Source organism: Petromyzon marinus, chromosome 49, assembly GCF_048934315.1.
Source record: "Petromyzon marinus isolate PM22_M1 ecotype Great Lakes invasive population chromosome 49, UKy_Petmar_22M1.pri1.0, whole genome shotgun sequence".
Lineage (NCBI taxonomy): Eukaryota > Metazoa > Chordata > Hyperoartia > Petromyzontiformes > Petromyzontidae > Petromyzon > Petromyzon marinus.
In genome coordinates, this window is record NC_133715.1 from 7,776,832 (window position 1) to 7,788,627 (window position 11,796).

Here is an 11,796-nt window from a genome sequence, read left to right on the forward strand (position 1 = left end):
CCGTCATCAATTCCTGACCCGCCGTTGCCCATTGGCGTTCGGCAGGGCCGCGCTTTGATTGGTTGCGGGGGGACTGTTGCTGTACGGTCGAACTCAGCCACGCGCCGTCACTGTGCCAGGCCATAGCTCGCCATGCCTGCGGGTGGGAGAGAGTGGGGGGAAAGTGGTGCGTGGGGTGGGGGGGGGAGGGAGCTTGTGTGCCGTTCCTAGAAGTGACGAGAATAGCAGCGGGAATGAGTGGCGCGCATCTCGCTGGCCACAAGAATTCCACGGCTCCCAAAAACAGATGCCGCCCTTGCCGGCCAGGAGGTATACGGCCCGGTAGCCGGCGCGCGGCGTTAACGAGGGGGCGTCAAAAACGCACCCTGCGCTACGCCGCGAGCCTGGCGAACCAAGTTTGATTCCCGTCCGCGGCAAGCGTCGGTGGCGGGCGATGTCTGAGCCGGTAGCCGAGGCCTCTTCCCCCTTTTGATCGTCCTCCGCTGGCCAGCATGGTGAAGTACGGTCAAGCAAATCCCCATGACCGACACAGTGTAGGGAGGCCTTCATCCAGCGGTGGATTGACGAGCGCCAAAAAGGATGAACGCGTAAAATGTGACCCACGGCCAAGTCGCCCTGAACGAGCGCTCGCTTGCCTTCTGCGTTTTCTCCGGGTTCTCCGGTTTCTTCCCGCACGAAGCCAAAGCACCCATTAACGGAATTAGCCAAACTTCCCAATGTGTAGCAGGGGGGACCCTTCTGGGTAAATAAGCGGTTGTTATTTTTGGAAATTCTATTTACAGTTCTGAGTCGGGTATTCTTTTTTAAACAAAGGTGGAGAATGAAATTAATTTCATCTCAAAATTAGAACTCGCTTGTTGCTTACGTAAAATGTCGTGCTTACAACTTGCGCAAACAGGGTGCCATAGATTCTGCTGCACTTCGTGGAAGTGGGGCGGGAGAGGCAAGGTAGGGCAGTGCAGCGTTGTGGCACCTGAGGACACGTCCTGAGCTGTCCCACACGAAATGTGAGGCTTCATTCGTTGATGCGAACAGAGGACTAATCCCACACACCCGTGTCCCTCGCCCAGCCAAGCGGTGGTGATGTGAAGTTGCGTTTTGTGTTTTGGGAGTGCCCATGTTTAATGCACCTCTGTCACGCGAACTCCGGATTTTGGGCTAACCATCGAACAAAGACGGTCACCGCATCGCGTGCTTTCAGATGCTCTTCTGCGGCCGTCTGGAACGCTCTTCCTTCCATTATTACGAAGCCACTGGAGCGATGCACTTTTAAATCTAGATGGTTTTTGTGTTTATTTTGTTGTCCTTCCACCGCACCTCCAATTAGCATGGTTGGCTACGTACGGTGCGGCAGAAGTTCAACACGCATATATATGTCTTATTTTAAAACGATTTGTGGTGCTCTTGCAAAGTCAAAGTGATTTCGTCTTCAAATCAACATTATTAGGGCAGTGCTCATCTCCCGTTTGCAGTGCTGCAGAGCCAGAGGTGGAAATGTTTCTTTATTCCTATGGCAGGGGTTCGTTTATCCATAGGAAAAGCACCATTCACTTCCCCAGTGAGTGGTCCTCATTTTAGTCGACCCCAGAGGGATGATGGTTTGAGTCAACACCCCCCCTCCGCCCCCCCCAACAGGGATATGAACTCGCAACCTTCCAACCGCGAGCTGCTCGCTCTACCGCGGAGCCGCTGTTAATGGGACACCACGGTGGCGAGATGTTAACTACCTCGTCTGGTATACAGGAGGTCGTGCGTTCGATCCCGACCCTGATGCCTGTGTATTCGGAGTTTGCGTGTCTCTCTATCCCCGTGGTCTCCTGGTTCTCTCCAGGTTCTCTCCGCATTTAGAAACGCGCGTTTTAGAGTATTTGGCTGCTATCAATTTCCACGTGATAAGCCACTCCGTTGAGCTGTCATTTGTGGCCAGGTCGCATCTGAAAAAAGCGCTATACAGCTCGGTGGGCCTTAGCTGGTAAAAATAATACAAATAGTAGTACAGTAAATAGATCTGTCGAGCACCACTGAACGGGGGCACCACATCGGTTAAGTTTTTACTAATTCGGTTGCGGATATAGCGGCCTCTAGCGGTCAGAGAGGGTCACGTGAACACGTTGCGTTCAACGCGCGCCAATGGAAACGTTGCCGATTGTCGCGCGCGGTGCGGTTCTCCGCATGCCGTGAGCTTTAAATGGAAACGAATGTGATCGGCGGCGATGAATTTACGTGTCGTCGTGCCGCGGTGTCCCAAGTCACTCTCGGCTTCTCGCCTGGTTGAACGAACACAAACAACGTGTGGGTACGCTTCTCAAAGCGAGCGTTTTCATGGACCGTCGCTCCCCGTCACTGTCACAATGTGAAAGGATAATCGCTTGCTTATGCCATCCAGTTGTGATAACTCGGCTCAACTGCGTACCATTAGGATGTAAAAAAAAAAGGTTGGGAATTGTATGCTGGATTTTAAAAACATGAAAAAATCCAATCGAGGTGAGCAGCAGGAGGAATATTGACACGTTCGTTTTTATCATGCGTTGTGAAGAAGGGGCCATTACCTGAAACGTTGGCGATTTTATACATTTTCATGTTTTCTTTTAAGGCCACGGTGTTGTTGACAAACGCGTTGTCTTTATTTTCCCGAATGCAATTAGGATTCCAGTGAATGAGAAACACATTTCGGTTTGTATGCCTTGGAGCAAATGTTTCTATGTTTTCAATTAGCCACATGTTAATGTGTTACGATTTGTGTTTATACAACGCGTTTTTTTAAATCTTTAATCTCATGCTTCGTTTTTGTGTCTTCTCCCTACTGTTGCCCTTCCCCAAAACACCTACCAACATATACCTACTCGGACACACACACACGTGCGTATACATATTATCCACTCATTCATACTATCATCTTGCACACTCACGAACACGATCTTTTACACTCACCTACATTCTCATACACACACACACACTCTTCTGCATCGCAACACAACACTCATTATACACTCGCACAACCACGCAATCATACGATCACACAATCTCTCACACTCTTGTTATGCAACACTCACGCAAACGCACACTCCCGCAACCTCGCACCCAACGATCACAACCCTCCCAACAACAACAACGACGACGACGTCGCACACCACACCGCTGCCCCGTCCCCTCTCTGCGTCGCGTCCCCTCCGTCCCGCCTCCTCACTCTGCGTGGACCAGGCATGGTGCTTCAGCACCGCCTTCTCCCCGGTGTCACGCTGGGCGTTCGCCGAGGCCCCCAGCATGGCCGAGCACCTGCGCCGCTGCCGCTACAACGCGGTGGAGCGGCGCCACGACGCCGTGCCGCTGCCCTGCATGTGCGGCCCGCGGCAGCGCACGCGCGAGGGCCGCAGCCTGCGCTCCGTCCTGCGACCCGCCAACTACCCCTCTGCCTGACCAGCTACCCCTCCACCTGACCAACTACCCCTCTGCCTGACCAACTACCCCTCTGCCTGACCAACTACCCCTCTGCCTGACCAACTACCCCTCTGCCTGACCAGCTACCCCTCCACCTGACCAACTACCCCTCTGCCTGACCAACTACCCCTCCACCTGACCAGCTACCCCTCTGCCTGACCAGCTACCCCTCCGCCTGACCAACTACCTGACCAGCTACCCCTCCACCTGACCAGCTACCCCTCCAGCTGACCAGCTACCCCTCCGCCTGACCAGCTACCCCTCCAGCTGACCAGCTACCCCTCCACCTGACCAGCTACCCCTCCGCCTGACCAGCTACCCCTCCACCTGACCAGCTACCTGACCAGCTACCCCTCCACCTGACCAACTACCCCTCCACCTGACCAGCTACCTGACCAGCTACCCCTCCACCTGACCAGCTACCCCTCCACCTGACCAGCTACCCCTCCACCTGACCAGCTACCCCTCTGCCTGACCAGCTACCCCTCCACCTGACCAGCTACCCCTCCACCTGACCAACTACCCCTCTGCCTGACCAGCTACCCCTCCACCTGACCAGCTACCCCTCCACCTGACCAGCTACCCCTCCACCTGACCAACTACCCCTCTGCCTGACCAGCTACCCCTCCACCTGACCAGCTACCCCTCCACCTGACCAGCTACCTGACTAGCTACCCTTCCACCTGACCAGCTACCCCTCCACCTGACCAACTACCCCTCTGCCTGACCAGCTACCCCTCTGCCTGACCAGCTACCCCTCCACCTGACCAGCTACCTGACCAGCTACCCCTCCACCTGACCAGCTACCCCTCTGCCTGACCAGCTACCCCTCCACCTGACCAGCTACCTGACCAGCTACCCCTCCACCTCACCAACTACCCCTCTGCCTGACCAGCTACCCCTCCACCTGACCAGCTACCCCTCTGCCTGACCAGCTACCTGACCAGCTACTCCTCCACCTGACCAGCTACTTGACCAGCTACCTGACCAGCTACCCCTCCACCCAACCAGCCACCTGACCAGCTACTCCCTGCCTGATCATTTATCTGATCAGATACTCCTTTGCCCAATGAGTTACCCCTCTATGCCTGATTATCCACCCCTCTCCCTGTTCAGCTACCCCTTTCACCTGATCAACTACACCTCCTTATCAGCTACCCCTCCGTCTGATCAACTACCACGCCACCTGACCAGGGACAGGAGGGTCTGTCTGAGAAGAGGGTGGCGTCTATCTGATTAGGTGTATCTGGTTTGGCATCTGTTTGGTTGGGTGAGGGTCCGTCCTGTCTATCTGAAGGACTCGTCTGTCCAAAAAGCTTGTCCAGGCAGCTCGTCTGTGTGTCTTTGGAATGTCTTGTTTGTCCCAATTAACTCGTGGTCTGTTTAAGTGGTTGTCATCTTAAGGGCTCATTGATCACAAGGTCCCATCTGTCTTGAAGTCTCGTCCTGTCTAATGCTTCCTTCTCGCCATCTTGTCTCATGTCTGAAAGTCCCATCCGCCTGAGAGTCCTGTCTGAGAGCCTCTTGTCTGTTTGACTTAATGGGGGGAGTTCCATGTCACATGGTCCCCTTTGATGGAAGCAACTTTGTTGCAAGGAACCGGATCGCCGATACATGGATGTGTCCACGCGTAACCAGACGGTTTAAGTTGCGCGGTGATTTCGAGATCGATTCGGTTCTTCAACCGACCGTTCGAGCGTGACCCGACAGTCGTATAAACAACTTGAAATCCCAAACCCCGCAGACACCAATCGAGCAAAGTAAAAAAAAATGCTCTCCCAATGGCAGCGGCGACAGACGTGGCGTTAAATTAAACAAAGGCGCCGGCATGCGGTCGCCCGGAATCTTACGTCTTGCATCACCGGCGGGCGACGCGGCCCTCCTCCTCCGCTGCCCCCCCCCCCCGCTGTTTGACTTGAGGGTGGGGGGGGGGGCGGCCGTCGGCACGCCTTGACGATTCATCGTAACCCCCGTCGCAGACATCGGGAGCTTCAACTGGTTCCCGTGAAACCCCGACCTGTCGGCGGCATGTACACGTGCGCGTAACGGCGGGTCGCGCGATGATTTCGAGATCGATTCGGTTCTACAACCGATTGCGTTCGGGGACGCCGTCATTTCGGTGGATGTCGAATTTGCCGTAAGTGCCAGCGAAGCACGGTGACGGTTTTGGGTGTGTGTGTGTCTGTGTGCGCGTCGTTGAAAATGCGACCGGCATCTCCAGTCGCCGTACAGAAAGGCTCAGAAATTCTTGGTTCTTTCGGTAAAGTCCCTTCAACGTGACTTTACCTAAAGGACCAAGAATATGAATCCCTGCAGTCACGAAAGCTTTAAATAGAAGCATTCAAATCAAACAAGACGAGTTCGTGCGCCGACGATGGAGCCGCGAGAAGTGCCTCGGCAGGCTCCGTGTGACCGGTGAAGTAGACGGCGCAGACGCTGTCGGGTAATGTTGGCAAGATGGCGCAACTAACATTGTGGGGCGAGCAGAACCCTACGAGTTAGTAAGGAACAAAGCAGCAACTACGGAACCCCGGATTCGTGACGTATCATCGAGACTCTGTGCGGGCGACGAACGGTCACGTGCCCGAAGGTCCACTGTGTAATCGGGAGTCGCACGATCGTGCGTGCCGCGGGGGTTACGCGTGAGCACGGTGTGTGGACTCAACCGGGATTGGACGTGAAGGGGAGACAGATGGACAAGGAGGGGTGGGTGGGGGGGGGTGGTGTGCAGTGGATGTGCACCCATGTGTCGTTAAATTACGAGGGCGATCGAAAACTTTTTCCGGCTAACCTCGAAAGCAATTTACGGACCTTGCTTTCAAGGCCCGAGCACGCGTTCAAGTGCGATGCACTCGGCGCACTCGGTGTGCCCTCGATCTTCCAAAAAATACAATCAGAATCTTTATTTATACTGGAGGAATCCGATGAGCAATGAAGCTCTTTTTTCACAGATGTTCAGTAAGGGGCAGGTCAGAAAGTTACAACAACACAAAAACACGATATGAGTGCAAAGTATAGGAAAGGTAATCAAATCACGAAAACTACATTTTACTTTTTTATTTTACCAGGTGAAGCCTGCTGGGCTATTAACTGCTTTTCCAGAAGCAACCTTGCCACACATCATAGCTCAGAAAAGTAGCTTATCACGTGGAAATGTTTATCCACACATGTGTGTCCTACTTTAAAACGACCTGTGGTTCTCTTGCGAAGTCAAAGTGATTTTCTGTTCAAATGAACATCAGGGCACCGTCACCTATTAGCAGCACTGCAGAGCCAGCAGTGTTAAATTTCCTAAATTTTTTTTACTATATTATATATTTTTAGTATTTTAGCAGGCAAGCCCCACTGAGCTACGTAGCTCATTTTCAGAAGCACAAATGCAAGCATCTCGACGAAGTGGCAGATGTCATCATCACGTGGAAATGCATAGCTAGGAAGAACATTGTGAATGTCGGGTTTCCTCCATAACCCCTGCCCGTTCGACGGTGCCCACGTTGCACCGTCGTTGTTACGTCGGTGTGACGTCGGTACTACGTCGTGACGCCATGCCAGAGGGGTATTCGCCAGCGGTGCAATACGCCGGGCAAGGCACTGGGGGCGCCAGATCTGTGCTAAGTGGATTTCCGTGAGTTTACTCTTACCCCACCATGTATTTCTCAAAGGTTTTTTTGTTTGTTTGACAATTTTTTTCGGTCAAAATTCAACCACGTTGAATTTGAACGTCCGAAGAAATAAAACACGATGGGTTAATATTTCTGAGAAATCTGCACGAAGCGTTTTTTTACGTATATAAAACAAAAATACCTACGTACTTTTAACCAAGCATTCAACCAATGCTTTTACAGCACCGCACCTTCTCCGTAAGGTGAAATAATTTGCATCGAGCCCCCCCACCCCTCCTGTATGTCTGTGCAACCAATGCCACACTTACCCGCGACCTTAGCAAAAAAACACAACAATAACACCGAGTGCCGAGAGATCCCTTTTAACAGAACAAAAAAAGTGGTTTCTGGCCTCAATTTGGCCCTTGCCTCGTCGCAAAGGTCATCTCATTATCTACAGCGGCAAGTACGCAAGCGCTGGCAATTTTAAACAGGACCTACCGGATGGCGCCGGCCGTATTGATGGTGGTGGTCACAGCCCCGTGAGATCTTGAGAGCTGATCCAAGAGGGTTTTTCGTCCAACTCTTCCACCCTCTACCTGGTGTCGTGGAAAAGAGTTCGGGGTCGCCCACACTTTACCCCCCCCCCCCCTCCACCACAGCCCGTGACCTACCGACCGACTCGCCGCGGTGCTTCCGTTCATACCGCTGTGGGTGGACAAAGGCGTTGATGGTGGGGGAGGGTGGGGGGGTCGGCGGGGATTTGAAGAAACTTTTGCACCGTTGTTTCTACCGCCGCGCCGGGGAGGTGGAATGGAACCGGCGTGACGTCTGCATCGCAAGTCCTGCGAGCGAGCGCTGCTGACCCGTTAAACCAGCACTGTGACGGCGTGATTGATGATCGTTTTGGATGTTTTCGGTTATCGAGCACCTATTGCGCACGGACTCCCAAGCAGTGCGCAGAGCATGCCGCTGAGCTGTGACATCGGTTTTTTGCTGCCTTTCCTCCCCGTTTCCACTCCTGTGTGTGCGGGTTTTTTTTCTATCAATTCCCACGTCTCACACCGTCGGAGGGAGTTTTAAGACGTTGGCCTATTTAGTGGCGATTATGCAAACCAAGGGATGCCCGTTGATATAATGTATATTTTTTACAAGTGTACCGGGAGTATAAATTTGTATCGTAGATTAGCTCCGTGTGAAACGTTAGGCTTTTATAAGTACCCGACATTTATTCTTGTAACGTTGGATTGAAGGAGTTGTGTGTACACACTAACATTGCGTGCCGCGAGACCGTGCACACGCGTGTGTGTGTGTGCGCGTGTATGTGGCCTCAACGTGCACGTGTATGTGGCCTCAACGTGCACATAGCCTGGCTCAAGCGCCGTGAGGACGTTACCACCACTTAGTGACGAATGGCGGCGGCAGTTATTGTTTAGGGAAGCGGTAGGGTAGTGGTTTGCGCACTGCACTACAAACCGAGTGTTGTTAATATTAGCAGTGAATATATATTAACTCTGCCTTGTTGCCTCTCCTAGGTCGATTCGGCCTTAAATGGATAGCTGGCTCAGTGCGTAAAACGTCAGCACTGGGGGAGATGAGAGTGAACGGGCGTGACGTTGACAAAACCAACCTCTCATGCGTGGCGGTGGCCTTTATAGGTGCTTGCTATGGTAGGCTGTATGTGTGGAAATTAAAACGGGGCTTTGTTTTCTCTGGTTGAAAGGAAAATATAACAGTTGCACGTTAGAAATGTCAACAGCAAAAATAGAAATGACCAATCGGCCTCACGCAATTTGCGGGTAAATAGAGGAGTTAGTAAATGTTTCGGAATGACGGATATAAAAAAAGTGTAAAGAAATCATACACACGTTTGGATGATGTAATGCGTAAAGTATGGAAGCCAACGGGTAGCAGACAGGGCAAACTTTATTTTTTACTTTACAAAATGTCCCTTTCGGTCTCCTGCTAAGTTTTTGGAAACCTTTTAATCACTTTGTCCATTGTTCAATTGGATAAGGCCCCGAATGACAACACAACTTTACGCGAAAGTGTCACTTGTATCGGATCATCTCTTTGAGGGCTCGTTAGAGACGGCTGCAGCTTATTACATTAAAGGTTTCGACCTTCGTTGCAAAGCGTTAATATGGAAGGGCTGGTAACTATATTTTTTCCTTTCAACATCATTAATGTGTTTTTTTTTATCCCCCAAACTCTTGTGCCTGATTGTTGCAACAGCAACAGTTTGACTTTGATACAAGCGGTCAAATTACCATTGCCCGTTCTTTTCCCACTTGCACAGCAAGAGCCGGGCTGGTTGCCGTGCCGACGCCGGAAGCGTGTCAGGAAGCACGGGTTGCGCTTTTCCACTGCGCGATCCGTGCCGTGCCGTGCCGAGCCGTGCCGAGCCGTGCCGAGCCGTGCGGCCGACGTCAAAATGCATACGTAATTAGCCCGCCCCTTGTTGCCACAAGCAACAAACGACACAAAAAAAACCACGATAGGATCGCAAACTGTTGGGCAGGGCAAACAAATCACTTCGAAAAAAAATATTAAGGCTCGCCCCGGTTCTTGCTCGTTTCGGTAAAATGCCGATCGAAAAACCACCCGGGCCACGTTGGCCCGGGTGGTTGCTGGCAATGGCTTGGAAGTGCAAGTGGGAACGTTGGGATTTTATTATGTTAGATTTGCGGTCGTACGAGCCCGTCTCTATATTGATTTTCTTTAGAGTTTGACAAACGTTTTGAGATTCTTGAATACGCTTTCATTTTTGGAGTAACGGCAGGAGTTTAGAAGCAGAAGATGTTTACTTGAATTAAATATATTCCAAGCTTGTGTTACTTACTCCAAGACTGAACGGATTGTCTTTCGAGGTTGTCTTTTGAGTGGCTGGTGGTTTGTAGAAGAAAAAAAACACGCGATTTAATATTGAAGCGTATTGAAGTACTGTAGTTTGGTTTTGAAACTTAGATGCAATAATGTTGTAGTTTTTTTTTTCATGAAATCGGTTTGAAAGCAGCATTGAATTCGTGCCGGTTCAGCATGGCTTGGCACAAGCGAGCGCGACTGAGTTTATATTAACAATGCGTTCATCGGTTGTATCGTTATGTCCAAAAACATGAAGGAATATAATTGACCCGCAATAGTAATCAAACGCTACGTCTGTCAATGCTGCGGCAGACTTTGAAGTTTTCCCCGCAACGCGTTGGTAACGGCTCGCTGGGGACGGGTGTGGGTGGACTGGTGATTAGCACGGTTGGCTACGTACGGTGCGAAAGAAGTTCAACACTACATACATGTGAACATCAACACCATGTCCATAGATTACTGGACAACAAAACAAAGATCCCCGTATAGCCTGAGCGGACTGTTGGGGCAAGTGCTGTTAGCGAGCACCTATAAAGGCCGGCACGGCACACGAGGGGGTGGGTGGCAAACGCCATGCCCGGCCGCCTTTGTCTCCCTAGTGGAAATGTTTACACACCGCACCAGGTACTCATTTGAGGCTGAGTCGACCTAGGGGAGGCCCAAGAGCGGTTCAGATAATCGTCACCGGTGTTGGCCCTGATCGGGAATCGAACTCGGGTCGCCGGATTCGTAGTGCAGCGCAAGAACCACTACACCACCGCTCCCCACGCGCACACACTGACACACTGACACAAAACGCAAACTGCTTACAACACAGGCAATGCGTTTGCTGTAGTTTCGAAGTAAGCGAACGTACGTGAGAGAGAACGACAGTCCCACCGTGCTTCAGCAAAACACCGCGCCGGGTGTTGGAAGGGTTAATGGGTCTTTGGGGGCTGATACGTGGACGATGCGACGTTGTTACTCCGTTGTTACAGGAATTGCGCGCGGAATTCGTTTTAAAATTACGGGGAGCGTTCAAGGATCTGAAGTTCTCCCCCGGGGGTGGGGTGGGGGGGAGGCGAAGTGTCCGTGTCTGGACACGGTTGTTCTGAGGTTTTTTTTTTTTGGCGTGAAATTCTTTTCCTCGTTTCGCTTCGCCGAAATTCTGATGCGGGAAGGACGCGCTAACTCGACCCTTCACTTTTTGTGAGTTTACATCGATTATAATAATGTGTCCGTTTATTATTTTTTGGGTTTGATTCATCGATGTAGAATTCTTTTTCATCGTTTTTGTTTTGGCGTGGTTGATTGTTTTACATGAAGTATTACTTTATCTACGTGTACCAGGTGCATTGTTCCGAACTGTATTTAATTCTGTATAATAATAAAAAAACCGTCTTGAGCATTCTGCAGGCTTGCGTCTCTTTCATTATTTTCAGAGATCGTTGTGCAGCCCCTTTGTTCGATGGCCCTTCTCGACACCTCGTGAACCTAGCCTGGCACGGTGACCCTCGTTACGCGTCGCCAGGGTCACGTTCTTACTCGTGATTAATCCACGTCCGCTGCAGTAAGAGTCACGATTCAGCCATTTACAGAACTTCATATCCCACTGAATATTGTGTGGGTTCATATTCTTAGTTTTTTCGGTAAAGTCACGAAAAAACTAAGAATATGAATTACTGCAGTCACGAAAGCTTTAAATCAAAATTGTGTGGGTTGTTGGTAAACCGAAGTAGGCTCAGGCGCAAACTAGCCCTCTGGATGTAGAGCGATGAGCGAGAAGAGAGATTCCCTGGGTCGTCTTTTTCCGTACGGCGGTGTTGTTGCGAAGATTTAAAAAAATGTTAATTGGAACCGCTAAACAAACAAAAAATTGTTCAAAATTGATTTCCAGGTTCTTTTAGCCATT

At 51.1% G+C, this 11,796-nt stretch overlaps 1 protein-coding gene across 1 annotated transcript in view; it reads left to right on the forward strand.

Annotated features, from left to right (window-relative positions):
• Positions 1-11,297, forward strand: part of LOC116953057 (F-box only protein 30-like) — a 33,965-nt gene extending 22,668 nt beyond the window's left edge. The window contains exon 6 of the mRNA XM_076074666.1: positions 3,202-11,297. Coding sequence (XP_075930781.1) covers positions 3,202-3,417 — 216 coding nt within the window. The 3' untranslated portion in view covers positions 3,418-11,297. The remainder of the gene's footprint in view (positions 1-3,201) is intronic.
• Positions 11,298-11,796: the final 499 nt, after the last annotated feature.